The sequence below is a fragment of the Armigeres subalbatus genome, chromosome 3, assembly GCF_024139115.2.
Source record: "Armigeres subalbatus isolate Guangzhou_Male chromosome 3, GZ_Asu_2, whole genome shotgun sequence".
Lineage (NCBI taxonomy): Eukaryota > Metazoa > Arthropoda > Insecta > Diptera > Culicidae > Armigeres > Armigeres subalbatus.
The window spans coordinates 83,952,512-83,976,038 of NC_085141.1; the positions used below are offsets into that span (position 1 = coordinate 83,952,512).

Below are 23,527 nucleotides of genomic sequence, written 5' to 3' on the forward strand. Positions count from 1 at the left end.
TTGGATTTTTTCTCAATCGACCCAACTGGATCAAACGTCAACAGGACATCAGTGACGCACCAAACCGCTCAAGGATTGGATTTTTTCTCAACTGATCCAACCGGATCAAACGTCCACTTGTATGCACAAGGCATCAATGACGCACCAACCCGATCGAGGATTGGATTTTTTTTCAACTGATCCAACCGGATCAAACGTCCACTTGTATTTTGTACCCAGAGTTTTCAATTGTACCAACTGCAAACAGTTGGGGCACACTGCCGAGTTTTGCGACAACAAGCCCCGTTGTGGCAAATGTTTTGAAAAGCATAGGGAGGAGTCCTGCCAACAACAAGTTACAAAGTGCGCTTATTGTGGCATGGACCCTCCCCATGGTTCTAAAGAATGCCCGGTGTACAAAAAGCGCACCCAAAAAGTTAAGCGTTCGTTAGTACAGCGCTCTAAGCAGCCGTATGCAGAAATGGTGAAGTCGCAAGACACATCCGCAACGGCTGCTATTTCAGCAGTAATTGATTTTTATGATGTCATTTCCATAGACGAATCGGACTCTGACGTAGCCGATATGGATGATTCTGCGGAGGTACACGTACCCGAAAAGAGGAAGAAACTGTCTTCCCCGGGATTGCGCCGTAAGAAAACAAAAATCATCCCTAGAAGCTTGCCTAAATCTGATGGTAATGGGGGATTATTCAAAATTCCGAAGCAGCCTGTCTATACTGCTTCTTTTGACCCATGTTGCAGTAAGACATTCCCGCCATTGACTAAAACTGATGTTACAAAGAAACATCAGTCAAGGAATATCTCTGAGCAGAAAACTGCTACTCGCACTTCCAAGAAAAGAATCTCGTCCAAGCGAGGATTGATATCCTTTAAGGACCTTGTGGATCGTAGTTTGAAATTGTTCAATATTCCGAATTCATTGAGGCCAATCATTGACCTCTTTATTCCAACAGTTGAAAGTTATTTGAAGCAATTGACTGTTTCATGACCCCTTCTTGCAGGACTTGTATCTTTCGATGGATAATACGGCCATACAAGATACAATCACTGTGCTGCAGTGGAACTGTCATAGTCTGAAACATAAATTGGACGTGTTTAAGTTTTTAATTCGCAACTCCGATTGCGATATATTTGCACTTTGTAAAATCAACTTACACGATTTTAACATTATTCGCCAAAATCGGAATGATCATTATGGTGGCGTTCTTTTGGGAATCAAAAAATGTCACACTTTCTACAGAATTCCCATTCCGACTGTTAATGGTTTAGAAATCGTCGCTTGCCAAGTAAATGTAAATAATAAAGACCTTTGCATATTCTTCCTCCACTGGATGAGTATCGATTCCTTACCGAATTGATTCATAAAAGCGCAATAGAAGCTCAGAAACGACGCGTTCCAAGTACATCTGTCATAAGAAGACCAGCCACTCCTGGATGGGATGATGAATGTACTAAGTTGTATTCTGAGAAATCTGATGCCTTTAAGGCTTTTCGTAAACACGGAAGGTCTGAGCTTTTCGAAGAGTTCTTGAGGCTCGAAAGAAAGTTCAAAAATCTTCTTAAAGCTTAAAAAACCTGGCTACTGGCGACGTTTTGTCGAGGGACTATCACGAGAAACCTCAATGAAAACACTTTGGAAAACGGCTCGCAACATGCGGATCCGCATTTCCACCAACGAGAGTGAAGAATACTCCAATTGACGGATATTGAGCTTTGCAAAATAAAAAACTCTGGCCAGATTCCACACCAGCAGAACCGCTATTTCGAGAATCAATCACTGATCCCGGTTCTTTGGGTAAACCATTCTCAATGCATGAACTTTCTATGTCTCTTTTCTTCATGGAATAACTCAGCTCCGGGATGCGATAACATTAAATTCAATCTTTTTAAAAATCTCCCAGATATCGCAAAAAGACGGTTACTTGACCTGTACAACTGTTTCATGGAGTACAACGTCGTACCACCAGAATGGCGCCAGGTCAAAGTAATAGCTGTTCAAAAGCCTGGGAAACCAGTGTCTGATCACAATTCATACCGATTGCCATGCTATCGTGCATGAGGAAATTATTGGAGAAAATGATCCTTTCAAGAATTGACCATTGGGTCGAGCAAAATGCATTACTGTCAAATACTCAATTCGGTTTTCGAAAAGGTAACGGAACAAATGATTGTCTAGCGTTGTTCTCTTCAGATATACAGCTGGCCTATGCGCACAAGGAGCAACTGGCTTCAGTTTTCTTGGATATTAGGGGGGCTTTTGATTCTGTTTCTATAGAAGTACTGTCGGAAAATCTGCACAGTAGTGGATTACCCGTTATTTTGAACAATTTCTTGTGCAATTTGTTGTCAGTAAAACATATGAACTTTACTCTTGGCACTCTGACAACTTCCAGAAATAGCTACATGGGCCTTCCCCAAGGATCATGTTTAAGTCCCTTGTTTTACAATTTATATGTTAAAGATATTGACAATTGTTTGAAAGTTCAATGCACTCTTGGGCTTCTTGCAGATGATACCCATTTTCTCCCTAAGAGGTCCATGTGCAAATGTCCTGCAAGGATCATTTCAAAATTCCCTAAATCACCTGGCTGTTTGGGCCAGACATTTAAGGATCGAGTTCTCTCCGCAAAAAACTCAATTGGTTGTGTTTATTAAGAAGCGGTACCCAGCTCAACTGAAACTAAAGCTGTTGAAAGATGACATAAACCAATCTTTATCTTCTAAATACCTTGAGGTCTGGTTTGATTCCAAGTGTACCATATTGAATATTTGTTAGAAATGCCGAAAAAGGATCCATTTTCTCCGTTCTATCTCCGGAACTTGGTGGGGCGCTCATCCGGAAGACCTCATCACTATATAAAACGACTATTCTCTCTGTTTTAGAGTATGGCTCTTTCTGCTTCCTCTCAGCAGCTGAGTGCAACCTTATCAAACTGGAACGAATTCAATATCGTTGTTTGCGTATTGCTCTTGGCTGTATGCATTCAACGCATAACATGAGCCTGGAGGTGCTTGCTGGAGTCACTCCTTTAAAGCACCGTTACAGTGATCGTTCGCTAATTGGGGCACGACCTCACCCCAACTAGCGAATGCCGTTCGCTAATTGGGGCGTTTTGACAAGCGTCAATGTTGTTTACTTTTTGCATTGAACAAAAGAAAATTTTACGCGCCAGAAAATATCGATCCCGCCAGACACGGAAACAAAACGTCAATGCGTTTTTGACATCACATTCTGACGTTTAGCTGCTTTTTAATTGGGTTTCGCCCCAATTAGCGAACCCCTAACTAAAAAGCGCCCCAACTAGAAAAAACCCAATTAGCGAACGTTCACTGTACTGGGAGCTCTCACTTAGAATACTGATCAAATGTGGAACAAGTAACACACTTGTATTAGAAAACTTCGATAATATGTGTACATGAAAATCAAGACAAAATTTTCAAAACGACTTATCTGCTTTTGTAAACAAAGATTCAAACGATGATTTGACGAATCTGATAGCTCTCCCACGCAAACCAACACCATCAGCAGGTAGCGGAAAGCTTCAGCTACCTATTGGTGGTGTTGATTTGCGTGGGAGAGCTATCAGATTCGTCAAATCGTCGTTTGTATCTTTGTTTACAAAAGCAGATAAGTCGTTTTGAAAATTTTGTCTTGAAATCTTCGCTAAACTACCGGGTCCAACACTTAACTTCAAGGTTCACCATAGATCTTTAATCTCATTCATTCAAAAACATCGCGATCCAAAAAATTAATCTGAATGCACTTTTGTACTATTCAACTTTATTTGAATTCTCGACGGGACGGTAACAGATGGGTTCTGCTGTATGCTACAATTGGAAATGACTCACAAAAAGTAAACAATTATTTCCCTTCATTGGCTCAGCTGTGCCGATCATAATCGACCATACCTACACACGCTTCACTATACACTCTACACACTCTCTGCTTTCTCGTGTATGTCCTATTGGTCTGCCAGTGTAGGGTTGTGGGATTAGGGTGAGTCATAATTCAACCTAATAAACTATCAAACAATATGCTTGAACTGGCTCATCGTTCAAGATACCTGCGAGTTATAGACACTATAGGTTCCATAGACGAGCTGAGGCGAAGGCGAGTGTAGCCAAACGAACTGTCAGTTAATGTAGCCAAACGAGCATGACGTCACGATTGCAATCCAAGCAACGGAGCGCGTGACGTCAAATTCACGTGGTACACTGTGAAAAAGTGGAAAAACACACTTAATCGAAATGACTCAACCGTTCCTCCGCTCGTCTATGAAACCTATAGTGTCTATACTGCGAGTCTATCTCAACCTGGGAGGGAGATCCAGATACTACACACGAAATAACAATGAAATTAAACGTCATGACGCACTGAGAAGTATTTCAGCCCAAATCCTGGCCAAAAGTCAAAAACATTTTTTTTTATATTCCCATATTATTTTTCGTTTTTGTACTCTCAAATAGTAATACTAACTTGCCATGGGAACTTTGAAACAATGTTGGTTAATTGTAAGCAATGCTGGCTGCCAAAACTTCACCAAAATTTACATGCCAATTTTATCGCAATTGACCATAAAAAATGTTTTATCGTGTTTTTTGGATTTTTAATGATTTTCGAGATGAAAATCAATATAGGTACTAATAATGAGGGTATGTAAAACGTTTTCAAGCATGATTCGACCTAAAATTGTTTTTAGGTGATCTTTAATGATGATTTTAATTGGTAGCTTTCTTCTACCTTTTTTACAAAAATATGATAAAACTTTTGATTAGGTTCCAAACCCGATCAAGCAACAAAATTGTCAGCGTCGGAAAGATTGAAGTTTCCTTAATAAGCTCCACGAAAAACATTTCACGCATCCTCACGCAATCGTGATTTGTTTTTATTTTAATATAGTGAAGTTTGGTAGAAAAATTTAGATTTTTTGAATATTTAATTTAAGTATTTATGATTTTGAGCGACTAAGTTCACACAAATGGTTGCTTCCAGGAGAGTTAGACTTCGATGAACGATCCATAAAAAGCATATGCATTTTTCGAATGTAAAAAGTTGTTAGGCGGTTGATTTGCACTTCGAATTTGTTTGATCTGCTCCAGTGTAATATCGATGCATTATCCAGGGACTTTAACATTATCCGATGACAAATTTATATAGTCGAAGTGAACAAACAAAGTACATCTTTTCGGGAAACTTAGTGAGTAAGAAATGATGAATGAAGATTATCATAAAAATCATACTCATTGGGGGAGTCAGAGGTAGGCACCATTCGCCGCAAGCACGCTGTAGCTCTCAAAGGCAGCGTACTTGTGCCAAGTGGTGCTTTAACAAATAACAATAACTGACTCCGCCAGTGGTCATATATCACTGCTACATCAATACAAAGAGCACAAAAACAAAAAAGAATATGATTTACTGCTTATTGTAAGCATTTAAAGAGGACAAATGATTGACATAGTTTTGGCCACGCTTTTACACTACGTACTCCCATGTGTGACGCAAGAAAATTATCGACGAGCAAAATATACCAAAGTAAGCGTCACACGGACTGACCAATTTTTGTTTTGCGTGTCATCGATGTTTTCGTTGATTTCATTGAAGCCGGTGCGTGACTTTCTCGAGTTTCATATAACGTTCCGAGTGCGGGAATTATGAAGCGGAAATATGAAGCGTCTCGTGAAACTCTCTCTCCCGGAGTATTGAATTAAGAAGTGTCCGGAACATAGTCGTTTTTCGCTTCCCTATGGAGGGAATCACAAAATGAGTGGACTATCTCAGTATAAATAAAATACGAATCTCTTGTCAGCATCTATCTCGACCAACTCAACAACCAAAACTCATTCAAAGTCATTTATATAGAATTTAATAATTTTGTCGATATTTATTCACACTAATTTATTCCTAACTAGCGAAAGAGACCCAGCTTTGCCCGGGTGTTGCAAATGTCACAATGAACTATTTGCAGCACCGCACGCTAAATCAATTTCCGCGCATGTGTTTTGTTTTCCACAACAGCTGACCAAAAATTGTATTCAAATGATTTTTTGCATTTCCCCGTTAAATTCACCAACTTTTTGTAAATACAAACCTTGCAGATCCCAAAACGAATCGATTAGGAAAAAAATCTTGCAAATCGGTCAACCCGGTCGCGAGTTAGATCGTCAGGAAGGAAATCTTAACTCATTTTTATTATATAGAAGATAATGATATAAATTTCAATGAATCGTTATCTAAATTCTCGTAAGTATGATATCAATGCAATGATATAGTTTGAAAAAGCATTTTAAAGATGAACACTGGAACATCTTTACCACTTCGCAATAACGACATGAGCATTCATGAAACGTTATATTATTTCTAATAAAGTACGATATCAACGCATTGATATATTTTGACAAATAATTTCATAAATGATCACCACTACACCTTTATCCCTTTTTGTTCATCGAATCATCGGTATTTTGGCGTTTGTTTATCTTCAGAAGTTTATATTTTTAAGATAAAAATTTATTGAATGAAACGACATTAGCTTTTTGATTATGAAGGGATAGCCTTGTCGTCATGAAGAACCATTTCACAAGGACTTAACCGATAATTGATGTTTTTGGGTAAGGAAAATAATTCCCCTACATATTGATTATATTTGAATGAAAATTATATGGGATAGAATGTTAATGCAATTTAGCTATTACCAATTAAAACTACTTTGTGGTCTAATGATTAAGATCTTTGAGCAAAGGTTCTACAGTATTCTTTCTTCCAGATTCGATTAACGATTATGCAAATAAATAAATAAATAAAAATCTGGATAAAAGAAACGGAGAAAAAACATATCGTTTTTTTTAATAATTTAAAATTCTTTATGAAACGAAATCTATTGCTATCGATGGAAAACTTTCAAAATTGGATTTGAAGAATTTTGAAGAAACTTAAAGAAATGGCAAGGATTGATTATTCATGTTGGCAAATGTGTTTTTGTTTTCTTTTGCATTTCGAAGTAGCTTGTTTCATAACGGGTGGGAAAAGACGGAAGTTGCAAAGCGAATTTTTTCTTCCATGCTTTTACCATATATGCCAGATTCGGACGACGAACACTTTACAGATTTTTTCAAATCATCAAAACCCGACTATTTACGATTAAAATTACGAGAATTTTTTTTACTGTAGCTGCGGATTGGGTTGAATTTGAAGAACTCGCAACGAGTGATGCAGATAATGAATTAATAAGCAATAAGCAAAGGGAATCATTGCAAGAAGATGTATCTTAGACGTCTCCTTTGCTCTTTACAATGGACACCAATCGAGTTTCACAGTTCAATTGTATTGGCATTTTTCTTGTTCAACAACCGTCGTTTCAAAAAAAAAAAAATGATGATGTTCAATATAATTTTCTGCTTTTTATAGTTTTCAAGCAAATATCGACAAATATCTATCCCTTCCATTTTTTCTGAAAAATATGAAAATGTCAATTGCAATAACAGATATTTCACTGATGGTTCTCGCATTAACGGATCCACTGGCTTCGGTGTTTTCAATGTAACTTCAACCACCTTCCGAAAACTTCAAGAACCGTGTTCGGTTTATGTTGCTGAGCTGGCAGCAATTAATTTCGCTTTGGGGATAATTTCCGATCAGCCCGTAGACCATTATTTCATCTTCTCGGATAGTTCTATCGAGGCACTCCGGTCGATGAAACCTGTTAAGCACGCATCTTACTTTCTTACAACTATAAGAGAGCAGATGCGTGATTTGGTCGACAGATCATTAGATTATCTTTGTATGGGTCCCATCCAATTGCCTAATCTATGGCAATGAGAAGGCGGACTCGCTAGCAAAGGTGGGTACACAGGAAGGTGAAGTTTATGATAGACAAATCTCGAACAACGAGTTTTTCCCATTAGTCCATCAGAGTACTCTTCAAAATTGACAAATGATTTGGTCACACAATGAACTTGGACGGTGGCTATTTTCCATAGTTCCTAAAGTTTCTGCGCGAGCGTGGTTCAGAGGTGAGGACTTCAGTCGAGGCTTCATTCGCACGATGTCGAGACTTATGTCCAATCACTATTCACTAAACACACATCTCTACAGCCTGGGGCCCTCCTTAGCCGTGAGGTAAGACGCGCGGCTACAAAGCAAGACCATGCTGAGGGTGGCTGGGTTCGATTCCCAGTGCCGGTCTAGGCAATTTTCGGTTTGGAAATTTTTTTTTCTTGTCCGATTCTGTTTCTCTGTACCATGTACCCCGAAGCTCTGGCCATCCGGAAGATGCTCCCTGACGAACCAAAATCGAGCACGACGCCACGCAAAACCGTTTTCAACGTTCAATGTCAAACGCCCGGATAAGCAGCTGAAATAACCTAAACCCAAATCCCTACCCGGTCCGTCCTGTATTAAGTTTTTCTAACCTTGAGTCGCCACGAGTATTATGGCCTATGTCCCCTCCCAACTAACTGTTAAGATAAGATGATATACCATGTATAAATGTCATACTTGAGAATTGCGGCTCCGCAAAGTGTCACACACGACTGAGCCCACCAAATAAATGAACTGGTTAAAAAAAAAGAGTTCTGCACTCCCTTACCTTAATCTAAAACGTTGTTCTAAGTCAAAAAACTACCTACCTACACTGTACTCTGTACACTATTATTTAACAATATATTTTGAAGGATCAGGCCCTCCTTAGCCGTGCGGTAGGACGCGCGGCTACAAAGCAAGACCATGCTGAGGGTGGCTGGGTTCGATTCCCGGTGCCGGTCTAGGCAACTTTCGGATTGGAAATTGTCTCGACTTCCCTGGGCATAAAAGTATCATCGTGCTAGCCTCATGATATACGAATGCAAAAATGGTAACCTGGCTAAGAAACCTCGCAGTTGATAACTGTGGAAGTGCTTAATGAATACTAAGCTGCGAGGCGGCCCTGTCCCAGTGTGGGGATGTAATGCCAATAAGAAGTAGAAGAAGAAGATCTTGAAGGATCAAGAACATCCGATACTATCACAAGGTATTTAGCTGATTATTTTCGGGGATTTCTCGTACAATCGTTCAAATCGGCTTTGGGAGAATTTGGGGGGAAGTGGACACTAAATTTTCAAAATCTTGACTTTTCAATACCGTGAGATAGTTGATGGATTATGTGGAATAAATTTATGCAATGCATCTTTGAATTAATCGACTTTCCTGAGCATAACAGTCAAGGATGTTATCGATCATTTAGTAATTTGCGTTCGATCATTTAGTAGTCTGTCAATAACTCATTCCAGAAGCTGAATTTCAAAATGTGTTGTATGGCGGACTTCTATTGCGAAGGTTTTTCTACATATCTGCCTAATGGTTCGTTGTTAGAATTCAACTAATATCGGAGTTATAGCGCTAGTTGCAGTAACGTACACTAAATGATTGGAATTTTGTTATCATTTAGTTTAAGTTACTGAAGCTATAGCTATAACTCCGTTACTAGTGGAATTCAAACAACGAACCATTGAGCAAAGTTGTAGAAAAACCTTTGCACTAGAAGTCCACCATACAACATTTTTTGAAATTCAGCTTCTGGAATGAGTTATTGGTAAACTACTAAATGATCGAACGCAAATTATTAAATGATCGATAACATCCTTGATAACAGTATTAGCACAGACAAACAGACATAACACTCGACAAATTTTCATCGTTCACTGATTTACTGGTCAATTCAAATAATCATTAGTTGGCCAATCGATCACTCGTGGCGCGCGCATCGGATTTGCTCGAGTTTGACGTTTGCACACTACCGCCATCTGATTCGTGGTTTGCCCAACAAACTAAAATCAACAGATGTCGTTAGTGTTTGAACGACGATGAATTTGATGAGTGTATGCTCAACGTGTTATGTCTATTTGTCTGTGGTATTAGTGATTTGACTATGCGTCCAATTTGGGAATCTCGAGCACGTTCAGTAGCCGCTAGGTTGCGAAGGCCGACGGAGGTCCTTCGTAGCTTAGTTGGTTAAAGCTGTACTGTAGGGTCATGGGTTCGAGTCCCATCGAAGGGAAAGTGGTTACCTCCAATACATTTTCCAAATCAATATCTTCCACAGAATGTACATATTCACATATGAGTTTCCATAACATTGTAAATTAATGTCCAAGTCGGGTGGTTTAATCCCCGGAAATAGGCAATTAACTTTGATAGAACTGAGTATTAGCGTGTTAGCTTCATGATATGCAAATGCAAAAATGGTAATTTTGCTTAGAAACCTCACAGCTTAATAAACACTAAGCTACGAGGCGGCGATGTCCCAGTGGGGAATGTAATGTACTGGAAAAGCTTTTAAATGTTTTTCTCATAGTTTACGTTGCTTCTGAGTTAAAATTAATTTGAAAAGTTAAAATATTTTCAGTTATGAAACACAATATTTTATTTTAAATGCTTTGTCGCTCTGCGAGTAATAACTTTGAAATTTATTTTGAGCTTAGATCGGCCAAATGGCTTTCATTTCAATTGCTTTAAAATCTAGATTTTTTTGTGAGCTTCTAAGATGGTCTTTGACTTTTTAAATTTCATCCCATTAAAATAAAAAATTGAGGTTCATGTATGTCAACTTTCTCCTACCACACTAGAATGATAATTGAAGATCATAGCAACAAATCATCGGAAGAAAAGTTTCCCCTTCAAACTTATTGTGCTTCTGTTGGTGCAGAACCGACGATTCTATAGTTTTCTCCATCTTTTGGCGGAGATAATTCATCCCTTCGATGGGAAATTTCTTCCTGGCCGTGTCGAGCGGAACTTTTCGTTTGCTTTCTACGTTCAAAGTAATACACGGCGACGTATATCTTTCAACAGTTTTTATACCGCCACCAACCATCCCCACGCGGTACTCGCACATCCTCGCTGCTCGTCTGTCTTTGTGCTCTTTTGTTTCCGCCCGGGTTCCGATTCATCTTTCACTTATCGCAATTTATCGATTCGGAAGTTTATTGGAAAAGTTTTCCAATAAAAATCGAAACGCACAGACAGTCAGAGACATCAGACAAATCTCTATCAAAAACACAAAAAAGAAACAAAGAAAGTGCTTACATCCTGCGTGGAATAACTCACCGACGATATGTTTCTGGCATAAAAGAAGTAGAAGGTAAAAAACAGTTGAAATGTGATGCTTCCGTTCGCGGGGCGGATAAACAGGATGAATGCTGTTGTGGATTCGTCTTTTTCACGGTTCGAATGATACGACGGATGAGTTTTTTTGTGCCAAAATTTATTCGTTATTGAATATGCGAAATAGTAGGTACGTCAGCTTAGTTCAAAAGACACACATTATAAAGATATGCGTGATATGTATATTTAACGAATTCAAATGCTTGGCTATTATTATTTATTATTATTATTTATTATTAGGGGCTTTTTCTTCAATTATTAGTTATTAAGGGCTTTTTCTTCGATTAAAATCAGGCCGCATTGCCAATAGGAAGGAAGAATGAAGAATGAAGAAGGAAGAAGGAAGAATGAATAAGGAAGATGGAAGAAGGAATAAGGAAGATGGAAGAAGGGAGAAGCAAGAAGAAAGAAGGAAGAAAGAAGAAGGAAGAAGGAAAGACGAAGAAGGAGGTAGAAATAAGAAAGGGAGGAAGAAGGAAGAAGAAAACAGGAAAAAAGGAAGATGGAAGAAGGAAGAAGGAAGAAGGAAGAAGCAGGAAGGAAGAAGGAAGAAGGAAGAAGGAAGAAGGAAGAAGGAAGAAGGAAGAAGGAAGAAGGAAGAAGGAAGAAGGAAGAAGGAAGAAGGAAGAAGGAAGAAGGCAGAAGGAAGAAGGAAGAAGGAAGAAGGAAGAAGGAAGAAGAAGGAAGAAGGAAGAAGGAAGAAGGAAGAAGGAAGAAGGAAGAAGGAAGAAGGAAGAAGGAAGAAGGAAGAAGGAAGAAGGAAGAAGGAAGAAGGAAGAAGGAAGAAGGAAGAAGGAAGAAGGAAGAAGGAAGAAGGAAGAAGGAAGAAGGAAGAAGGAAGAAGGAAGAAGGAAGGAAGAAGGAAGGAAGAAGGAAGAAGGAAGAAGGAAGAAGGAAGAAGGAAGAAGGAAGAAGGAAGAAGGAAGAAGGAAGAAGGAAGAAGGAAGAAGGAAGGAAGAAGAAGGAAGAAGGAAGAAGGAAGAAGGAAGAAGGAAGAAGGAAGAAGGAAGAAGGAAGAAGGAAGAAGGAAGAAGGAAGAAGGAAGAAGGATGAAGAAAGAAAGAAGAAGGAAGAAGGAAGAAGGAAGAAGGAAGAAGGAAGAAGGAAGAAGGAAGAAGGAAGAAGGAAGAAAGAAGAAAGATGAAGTACGAAGAAAGAAGGAAGAAGGAAGAAGAATGAAGGAAGAAGGAAGAAGGAAGAAGGAGAGACGAAGAAGGAGGAAGAAATAAGAAAGGGAGGAAGAAGAAAAAAGAAGGAAGAAGAAAAAAGGAAAAAAGGAAGATGGAAGAAGGAAGAAGGAAGAAGGAAGAAGGAAGAAGGAAGAAGGAAGAAGGAAGAAGAAAGAAGGAAGAAGGAAGAAGGAAGAAGGAAGAAGGAAGAAGGAAGAAGGAAGAAGGAAGAAGGAAGAAGGAAGAAGGAAGAAGGAAGAAGGAAGAAGGAAGAAGGAAGAAGGAAGAAGGAAGGAAGAAGGAAGAAGGAAGAAGGAAGAAGGAAGAAGGAAGAAGGAAGAAGGAAGAAGGAAGAAGGAAGAAGGAAGAAGGAAGAAGGAAGAAGGAAGAAGGAAGAAGGAAGAAGGAAGAAGGAAGAAGAAGGAAGAAGGAAGAAGGAAGAAGGAAGAAGGAAGAAGGAAGAAGGAAGAAGGAAGAAGGAAGAAGGAAGAAGGAAGAAGGAAGAAGGAAGAAGGAAGAAGGAAGAAGGAAGAAGGAAGAAGGAAGAAGGAAGAAGGAAGAAGGAAGAAGGAAGAAGGAAGAAGGAAGAAGGAAGAAGGAAGAAGGAAGAAGGAAGAAGGAAGAAGGAAGAAGGAAGAAGGAAGAAGGAAGAAGGAAGAAGGAAGAAGGAAGAAATATATGGACCAACAGGTCTGTGCCACAAAAAGGGAAAGAAGGAAGAAGGAAGAAGGAAGAAGGAAGAAGGAAGAAGGAAGAAGGAAGAAGGAAGAAGGAAGAAGGAAGAAGGAAGAAGGAAGGAAGAAGGAAGAAGGTAAAAGGAAGAAGAAGGACGAAGACAAATAGAAGAAGGAAGATAGAAGAAGGAAGGAGGAAGAAGGGAGAAGGAATAAGGAAGAAGGAAGAATGAAGAAGGAAGAAGGAAGAAGGAAGAAGGAAGAAGGAAGAAGGAAGAAGGAAGAAGGAAGAAGGAAGAAGGAAGAAGGAAGAAGGAAGAAGGAAGAAGGAAGAAGGAAGAAGGAAGAAGGAAGAAGGAAGAAGGAAGAAGGAAGAAGGAAGAAGGAAGAAGGAAGAAGGAAGAAGGAAGAAGGAAGAAGGAAGAAGGAAGAAGGAAGAAGGAAGAAGGAAGAAGGAAGGAAGAAGGAAGAAGGAAGAAGGAAGAAGGAAGAAGGAAGAAGGAAGAAGGAAGAAGGAAGAAGGAAGAAGGAAGAAGGAAGAAGTAAGAAGGAAGAAGGAAGAAGGAAGAAGGAAGAAGGAAGAAGGAAGAAGGAAGAAGGAAGAAGGAAGAAGGAAGAAGGAAGAAGGAAGAAGGAAGAAGGAAGAAGGAAGAAGGAAGAAGGAAGAAGGAAGAAGGAAGAAGGAAGAAGGAAGAAGGAAGAAGGAAGAAATATATGGACCAACAGGTCTGTGCCATAAAAAGGAAGAAGGAAGAAGGAAGAAGGAAGAAGGAAGAAGGAAGAAGGAAGAAGGAAGAAGGAAGAAGGAAGAAGGAAGAAGGAAGAAGGAAGAAGGAAGAAGGAAGAAGGAAGAAGGAAGAAGGAAGGAGGAAGGAGGAAGAAGGAAGAAGAAGAAGGAAGAAGGAAGAGGAAGGAGGAAGGAAGAAGAAGGAAGAAGGAAGAATTTGAAGGAGGAAAGAAATAGGAAAAGAAGAAGCAAGAAGGGTAGAAGGTATAAGGTGAAGAACTTCTCATTTCTCACGTTTTGCTTCTTTCTGTTCATTCGGCCTTCGGCCAAATGACCTTCAGTCTAACGTCCTTCAACCCAATGAAAATATGTCAGTCTTTAACAGGCTAGTAGCATGGTGCGAATGTTGTAAGAAAGAATCACGAAAACAATGTTCAGCAGAGAAGTCTTGAACATGAATAATTGGGATTTTCATCTAACTTCTGATTGACTTTCCTTATCTTAATTATGGACGCACCGAACGTTTTATCAAGAAGACAGTTATAGGAATAAGAAATAATGCATCTCTATCATCTATATACAACTATAAACAACTTTTGTTTTTGCAATTTCTGGTTTTAAAGTTCGAGTTAGAAATCTAACATAGTTGTTTGTGCAATTACATAGGGACTGAGTGCTAGTAATGGACCCCGTGCGTATGATGGACCCCCTGGACAAAACCCCAAATTAAACGCTGGAATCGGATGGAGTTGCTTCATGTAACAGGACAGCAGCTCCATACATTTGTTATGGACTGGGAAGCAGGAATTTAGTTAAATTAACTAATTTGTAAATGCACATACACTAAAGGAACATGTGGGAATGGAACATGTAAATCAAATGGGTGGACCATTATACGTATATAAACAAACCCGACGTTGCGTATTATGGACCCGGGTGGACATAATAGGTATGCTATCAACATCATTTTAAAATGCTTGCTTTAGTAGTTAAAATAAATGTTTTGGCTAGTTTTATATACGAGACACGTTGCTGATACCTGTTGCTTGTCATCTGGTGCCACAGAACTACAATTCAAGAAGTTCGCTCTAGCGGAGCGACTGAAGAAAATTTCAGTCGTTAAGGGGTCCATAACTAGCACTCACTCCCTATTTTAACCACCTCTAGCCTCTTTCACTACGTTTCTCGGTGCACTATCATTGATGTTCTCTCCTGGTAAACATGATGGTTTACCGCTACGCCATGGTCATTCTGTATAGTAACAACAATTTTCCATTAGCTCACAGAGTGTCTTCTCCAAACTCCAATCTGTTGTCTAATGAAGGTAGTTGCGTCTGGTCAAAGACTTCTTAATTACCTCTTCTGCATACGACACATAGATTAATGGACCAAGTCTAGCAGAATTTCCTACCTCAATAACCGGTTTGAAGCTGTAAGAGGTGTCACATTCTAGATCATCTTACAGCAGACGAACGATCGGTTGAGCGGAACTTGTTGACCTTCGTCCCAACCCGACGGCCGGCGCTGCGGTTTCTGCTCTTTGCACCGCATAAAATTGCCCGCCGCGCTGCTTTTCGAAACGGAATATTCAAATTCAATTCCGCGTGCCAAAATTTGCGCTAACTGTAAACAGCACACACCTGCCGGGGAATACCTGATTTTTGCAAATATAAAACAAGTAAGTTCTACCGGGTGGCAGTTTATTCTTCGCGAAGATTTACCGCAGAATGAAGTATTTGGCGGTAGGATTGTTGTGCGCGGTTTGCTTGAGTGCCGTTCAAGCGGTTCCGGTTTTATCACAGCAGAGGCAGCCCATCGTTGAAACTTTGAATCCGGTGGTACGGACCTCGGAACCGGAAGTGGTCCGTGCTAAGCGTCTTATCGGACTTGGCGGAATCGGAGTTGGTGTCGGTTTGATTGGAGGAGGAATTGGATATGGTGGCGGCTATGGAGGCGGCTATGGAGGAGGATTTGGATACGGTGGCGGCTATGGAGGAGGTTACGGTGGGCCGATAGGACCATATGGCCCACCGGCCCCACCACCACCACCGCCACCATTTGGTGGACCTTACGGAGGATACGGATACGGACCGTACGGAGGAGGATATGCGCCTTATGGTGGTGGATATGCAGGAGGATACGAGTATGGATATGGATACGGTTCGGGATATGGATTTTACGGTTGAATGGAAGTGGTCGAAAAATGAAAGTAATGCTAAGTAATGATGAGATTATTTATTATGTAATGGGTGATAAGTTTGAGTAATTGTGTTTCCGTAAAGTGTTATACACGCCTGAGCCTACCAAATAAACGAACTTGGAAGTTTGAGTAATTGTGTACTTTGAAGTGATAAATACTTATTTTTGAATGATGCTCTAGCTGTGAATTAGTCATCTATTGAGTAATTCCTGAACGATAATGATGACATCCGAACCAGTTTTGGTTGGTAGGCTACAATCTCTTTCAGTCATTCTTGCGTGACCTAACTAAACATCAAGTTCAAGTTCATTCACTTCGGTGTATGAAGTATCTATAGAAGTGTAACTAGGCAAAGACTAAAGGGGCATTATCTTCTGCATTCGAAATGGGAGAATGCAGCTCAATTTGCCTCGATTTGAACTGCTAATCAGAATAATTATACCTAACACCTAATGAGAATAATGTTAACCTGTCCTTTGAAATAATAATGACAGAATTCGACTGTATATCACTTTTCATCGCATTATAAATCCCATGAAAGGCGAAATTTTATATTTTCGTTTGGTTATACCTAAAACGGTATTCACCGGTAAAACGCTTCTAAAAATGATTGAAACTTCTCACACAATCAATTCGTTAAGATTTGCTTTCTTGCTGATTTTTTGTAACCAAAATGTCAATAGAAACTAAAATATCTGTTATCGGCTTCTTAAGGTATTTGACATAATTTTTCTTTTTTTTCTTTTTAAGCCTGAAGCTTATTCAACAACCGTTTTGAAAAATCTTAGAGTATTTATGAAAGTTTTTTTGAATTTCTTTCTATAGTTTATTTAAGAGTTTCAAAAAATCTACTAAGCATATTCTGAATTTTTTTTTTTGCAAATTCATTACACTTTTGTTTTGTTCAGAAACGAATCAAGCAGGTATTTATGTATATGTAAACATTTTCACCACCGTAGGAACTTCAATCCGCCATCTGCACCACGTGTTTCTGTATCTGGCAACGCATGGTGCACTCCATGAAAGAAACTGTGTTTGCAATATATCAATGTTGATTGAATGACAAGATACTTCACACTTAAATAGCTAAAACTTCAGGATTCAAGGACGTTTGGGATGGTCCAATCAGTTCCAATGAAGAGCTAAGGGATTTTATAATGTATTGGAGACGACTAGAAATAGTTTTCATGTAGGAATTGCGGCTATCTCAGTATTAAAAACCATTAAACGATTAACGTTTTATTCTGTCCAACGTTTCGGCCATTGGATATGGCCTTTCTAAAGGGTTTTTTCCCATGTTCTTAATTTTCAAGAGAAAAAATGTCACATCAAATAGCCGAAGCGTCGGGCAGAATAAAACGTTAACCGTTTAATGGTTTTTAAGACTGATCCGGCCGCAATTCCTACATGTTAAGGAATATCTTTCTATGTTGCAAATGTCTGTATCGGAGACATGTGCGCAAACTAGCCTTATCCAGCTTTTCGCGTACGGTAATGGCGGCTCTGTGGTTTTAGAAGTGTATCCGTCCCTGTACCTCTTTGACATCTGACTTGGGTTTGACATTTCGATTACCCTCTCCCCTCATCCTGGAACAGGAGGAAAACGGAATGTCAAACCCAAGCCAGATGTCAAAGAAGTACAGGGACGGATACACTTTTAAACCCACAGAGCCGCCATTATCGTGCGCGAAAAGCTGGATATAGATGCAAGTTGATTGTAAATTGATTTGTTTATCGGCTTTGCTGGTCTGACCAAACATGTGTGCTACGAGGGGCGGGATATATAGTTAGAAGTTGGATGTGAAAAGTGAGAAATCAGAAGTTAAGTGAAAAAAATAAGTGAAAAGTGAAAAATGAGAAGCGCGAAGTGAGTGTGAGATGTGCGAAGTGAGAAGTGAGAAATAAGAAGTAAGAAGTGAGATATAAGAAGTTATTAGCGAGAAGTGAAAAGTGAAAAATGAGAAGTGAGAGGAGCGGAGTGAGAAGTGAGAAATGAATGGTGAGAAGAGTGAAGTTAAAAATGAGAAATGACAAACTGGGAGTGAAAAGTGAGAAGTGCGAAGTAAGAAATAAGAAGTGAGTAGTGGGAAAAAAGAAATGAGAAGTCAGAAGTCAGAAGTTAGAAATTCGAAAAGTGAAGTTAGAAGCGAGAAATGAGAAATCAGAGGATGTATCATAAGATGTTAAAAGTGAGAAGTGATAAATGAAAATTGAGAAGTGAGAAGAGAGAAAGGAGAGGGAGATGTGCAAAGTGAGAAGTGATAAATGAATAGTGAGAAGTGCGGAAGTGAGAAGTGAGTAGTGGGAAGAGGAAGGGGAGCAGCAAGATGTGCGAAGAGAAGAGTAAGAAGTAAATAGTCCGAAATGAGGAGTGAGATGTGAGAAGGGAGTAGTAAGGAATGAGAAGTGAGGACCATGGAACGAGAAGTAAGAAACGAGATACTTTGTATTTCCTTTTTTTTCTTTCTTCTTCTGTCTTCCTTCTTGTTTCTGTCTTATATCACTTCTCACTACTCAATATCTCGCTTCTTTCTTCCCAATTATCATCTCTGACTACTCACTTCTTGCTTCTGTTTATCTCACTACTCACATCCTACTTCTCCCTTCGCAAATATCACATCTCACTTTTTTCAACTCACTTCTCATTTCTCACTTTCCACTAGTCACATGTTACTGCACACATATCACTACTCAATATTCACTTCCGTATTTTGTACTCTCTTCTCACTACTCTGTACTAGAGCGGGCTTGGTAGTCATATGGCTACTGCTTCTGCCTCATACGAAGGAGGTCGTGGGTTAAATCCCAGGTCCGTTCCATTCTCCTACTTTGTATCTTTCTCTTTATTCCTCATGTTCTAGCAATCGCTAGAACTGGAAATGGACTTCCATACCGTTTCCATTACTATTCCTATACCTCCAACTTGAGTATTCTATCAGTAATCTGCTAGAATTGGAAATGAACTATAGAGCTCGTTTCCTACATCCAATTAGAAATTCCATCAGTTACCTTCTCCTATCTATCACATTGGCAGCTCGTTAACCAAGACGGACCCTTGCCTCTCCAACCTAACCCATAAATTCCAACAAATTCCGCATGAACTCGTGGCAAGTGCAGAGGTATATTCGGCTTGCAGTGGGCGAGTGATTGCATCATCATTTCCTCCTCCTTCCCTACATTGACTTGCATTCTGACGTGGCAGGCGCCAGTATGACCTAACAAATGAGATCACCAGTACTTGTACATTGAAGATGTGTGCTAGTCCCAAGCAAACATCTGTTGGTTCCCTGTGCAAGAACAGCTGATCTGGTCATAATGGAGTAGCAACTACGAGCAGTCAATCAAGCTCAAGCTCAAGCTCTTCTCACTACTCTGTACTAGACCTGAACGTCGATGCACGTTGAGCCGGTGGCGACTAGAGCGCAATTTTCCAACGGCGGCGGCGGCTTAGCCGGCGCCACGCCGCGGTTGCTTTCGGCGGCGGCGGCTCGGATCGGCGGATTCAAAATTATCATTTCGTCGAACAATACCTTTCTTGAATATTATTTGCATGTCTCGTGCATTAATGGAAATAAGCATAATTTATATTGTACGCTGTTAAGTAATCCTTAAGGAATACCATGAGAAAATTCACCTATGATTCCTTTAAAAATTTCTTCAGGATTTTTTTTACTATCTCATCCAGAGATTTTTTCATGAATTTCTTTAACAGTTCTTCCTTATCCTGGCGTTCACAAAACAAGGCCATGCAGAAGGTAACTGAATCCATTTCATGGTACGGTGTAAGTTATTTTTTGTACTTCCCTATGCCTATGAACATCATCTTGTTAGTGTTATGACACAGGAATGCAAAAATAGGTTATCTACTTAGAAACCTCGCAGATAAAAACTGTAGAAGTGCTTTATGAACACTGAAAGCTGCGATACGGCAATATTCTAATGGGGATGTAATGCCAACAAAAAAGATCAGATGAGAGAATTCCTGCATATGATACAGACATTTACAGGAACTGATGAAGAAAATTTTAAAGGAGTTTACCATTTAGAAAATCTGGGACACGTTCCTCAGATCTTCTGGATAAGGGAATCCCAAAAAACTCATAGATAAGGAGTTCTTGAAGTGAATTAAAAAACTGGGAGTACAAACCACCCTCCCCCACAATTTCACAGGAAATCTTGTAGAAGGAATTTTATAGAAGTCCAAGTTTATAGTTTATAGAAGGAGAAGAAATTTCTTTTAACTCAAAGGATAAGATTCGTGAGGAAGAAATGTTTTCTAGGATGAGGTGATTAATTCTCCAGGACCTTTCTTTCTTCTTCTTCTTATTGGCATTACATCCTCACACTGGGACAGAACCGCCTCGCAGCTTAGTGTTCATTAAGCACTTCCACAGTTATTAACTGCGAGGTTTCTAAGCCAAGTTACCATTTTTGCATTCGTATATCATGAGGTTAACAAGATGATTCTTTTATGCCCAGGGAAATCGAGACAATTTCCTAAACGAAAATTGTTTAGACCGGCGCCGGGAATCAAACCCAGCCACCATCAGCGTGGTCATGGAGGGGATCCTTGGAAGAAAAATTCCTCCGAATTCCTTACTCTAGCAGCACACATGTTCCACATAAGTTACTGCTACTTATATGTGACCGGATTCAGTCACAATTAAGTTGCTGCAACCATTTTTGTCTGACTTGTGCTGCTCGGGTAAGGAGGTATTGATCCTTTTCTCAAGGGAATTTCACCAAATTCGTGAGAGAGGAATTGCCCTGATCGTTAATTGCATATACCTCAATATCCCTGAATAGTATTCCGGAGAATTTGTGTAGATATTTTTATTTATTTAAGAATCGTCATCTGACATCTGATGTCTCAATGACTATAATAATAAAAGTGTCTGCTAATTATAATTACTATACAAACATGAATAAAATATACTCATAATACATTAATCAGAATACATAAGAGATATATACAAAGCAATAAAACAGGACTTAGCAATCTTCATTGACGAGACGAGCCAGTCTTGGACAGAAAGTCTCTTTAAAAAAGATATTTAAAGAAAAACTTCAGTTCTTGTGTTAATTGGTACCTCGAAAATATGCTGTGAAAAGTTGCTGTAAAGCAGCTGGCATTGGATTAAAATCATAGACATGGAACACTGCGTTGAAATTGGAATAATCCAGAGTTTCTGAAAGAGAAATCCTCCAAAAATTCTAATGTAAGAATATTTTATAATTTTTGTATAACGTGTTCTAGAATTCTTGAAGAAGAATTTCAAGGGGATTTTTCCAGAGAATTTTAGAAAATACAATATCTGGGTTGAGGGGGAAGTGTGCCGCAGTTCTTTAGATTTTTTTGGTGGAATAATTCCCAATAACTCCTGAATGGACAAGTTCTCAGAAGTTCTGAGTCAGAACTACTGAGGAAAGAAAACCCCAGAATTCCTCTAGATTGGAAGAATTTATAGAGCAGGAATTTCCTAGAGTCCTAGGAAAATAGTTCAGAATTTCAGAATTTGAGAAAAATGACAATCTGCAGGGGGTTAAAGTTTCCTGAAATCCTTGGAGGAAGAATTCCCCATAATTTCTGAAAGGATAAATAATCAGAACTTCTGGATAGGAATTCTAACGGATTCATAGAGAAGGTATAACCCTATATTCTTGAAATATGAGTTTCCCAGAATTCCTAAAGAAGGAATTTCGCAGAATTTCTGGGAGGTAATTTACTCAGAACTAAAGAATCCAAAATTCTTATCCTCAAAATTCTTAGTGTGGGAATTCTCCCGAAGTCTTGGAGGTGTCTTGAATCCCCAGAATTTCTGTCATTGTCAGAAATGCTATGCTGATCACCGTATCGAATCATTCGATGGCACATTACATCATGTCTGTTATCGGTTACAAAATAGGTATCTAGAAAATTAGTGGCGTAGCGAAGAAATTTCGTTGTTGAAGAGGGACTTCTGTTTGGAATTCGATAAAGCAGCCAAGAATTACGTTTCTGCCTGACTTCCACGTCGTTCAAATACAATGATCCAAGTAAAATATTAAGGCCAACGGATCGTTTTCCAATCTTTAAGGTAATTAGAAAAGACTCATCTTTACCGATACAGAAAAAAACATGAGTCCCAGCTCATATAGCAATTGTCTGGAGTAGGCCTTGAGCTCATTGGGAGCTGCTTGCTATTTTATTCGTTTATGCTGATTGTGGTCCATAGAATTGAGTTTTCCAAAGCCAGAATCCCCAACACTAATATCACTGTGTAGGATGTGTAAAATAAAAGTGGGTGGGAATCCAGTTGCAGCAAAAACATCACAAACACTGCGAGAGGAATACAGCGGATTCACGCACACTTTTTTTCATTTGGAGATCTCAATTGAATTGGATGAGGGTTCAACAATTTTTCTATGAAATCTTGCATGGGGGAGATAGTCAAAAAAACAGAAAATCTGCTTACGTAATGAGTATGCAACCGCCAAACGGCTGTTTCCTTTTTTTTCCAAAATGGATAATGCGCTTTGTAATCCATAGAACTAAATTAGATATGTTCTCAAAAATTATTTATTCCAGTTCTTCCGAGAATTTTCTTGAGTATACGCCCTATTGGCTATAAGATCTTTTCAAAAATGGATCATGCTCTATGTTATATATAAATATATTATAAATTGGATAAGCCTTAAACAAAAAGTCAAATGCTATTTGATCTAAATGATCGCTGAACAACAGCATGTTCACTTCGAGAAGAAGCAAATAGTGCATGTTTTATTTCAAAAAGGAGCTAATAGATCTTTCATTACCTTAAGGACTATAATCCACGGAATTTTTGGGTTACCTATAATGGAACACACAGAGGCGCGGCCACGTTCCGAGACGTGGGTAGGACAAAAACTGGATTTCTAAATCTATAGAATACTTTCTATGGCATTTCAGAAACTTTCCGAAGATTTCAAGAGATTTTTTCTGGCATCCTCAGTATCATATATCTCCCTATGTGTTCATAGAACATTTCCAAGAAGCATTTCTACAAACATTCCATTCCAAACGAATTCGAACGAAGTGTTTATGGATTCCTGTAAATTTTATAATATATTGGATGGTTTCAAGCAATTATTACTAGCTTCAAGGAATTCGAACCATTGCAAATCTTCAGAAACATCTCTACAATCTTCCATTAAAGCTTATGATCGTCCAAGAACCTTTAATAGTGTCGCATAGACTAAATCACTTTTCTAACTGTATCGTCGATCTATACTTCTGTTTATCTCGGTTTTCTCGGTCTCTAGTAGCAACAATAACTACACACTAACATTCCTCTTCTTTCCCAACTGACTGGATCGCAGGTAGTAAATACCAACCTTTATTCACTTGGATCGTAGCGCAATTTACATCAGTTCTGACCAGTCACGTAGAAACAACCATTGACAAATAGGGGAAAGTGGGGCAAGATGGCCATCCTAAGCGGTAACCCTTGTAAAATAGTGACACTCCTTCAAATTCTGCTGATTTGTCCATGAAACACCATTATGATGACCCGTCTTTGACATATGTATCAATAAACACTGATTAATAACGTTTCAGTATCTTATAAACTGGTTTTAAAAAAGGTGTTTTTATGATGCCTA

General features: G+C 39.1%; 1 protein-coding gene and 1 pseudogene across 1 annotated transcript; both read left to right on the top strand.

Annotated features, from left to right (window-relative positions):
• The first annotated feature begins 11,130 nt into the window (after window positions 1-11,130).
• LOC134224374 (trichohyalin-like) lies at window positions 11,131-12,841 on the top strand (annotated as a pseudogene).
• Window positions 12,842-15,434: 2,593 nt separating this feature from the next.
• On the top strand, window positions 15,435-15,893 carry LOC134221784 (ctenidin-3-like). The gene has a single exon (XM_062700967.1). It carries the CDS (start codon window positions 15,435-15,437, stop codon window positions 15,891-15,893), a length of 459 nt encoding a protein of 152 aa, XP_062556951.1.
• The last annotated feature ends 7,634 nt before the right edge of the window (window positions 15,894-23,527 follow it).

Excerpts from the sequence above, each read along its gene's own strand:
- LOC134221784 (XM_062700967.1), top strand. The coding sequence starts at position 15,435 with ATGAAGTATTTGGCGGTAGGATTGTTGTGCGCGGTTTGCTTGAGTGCC.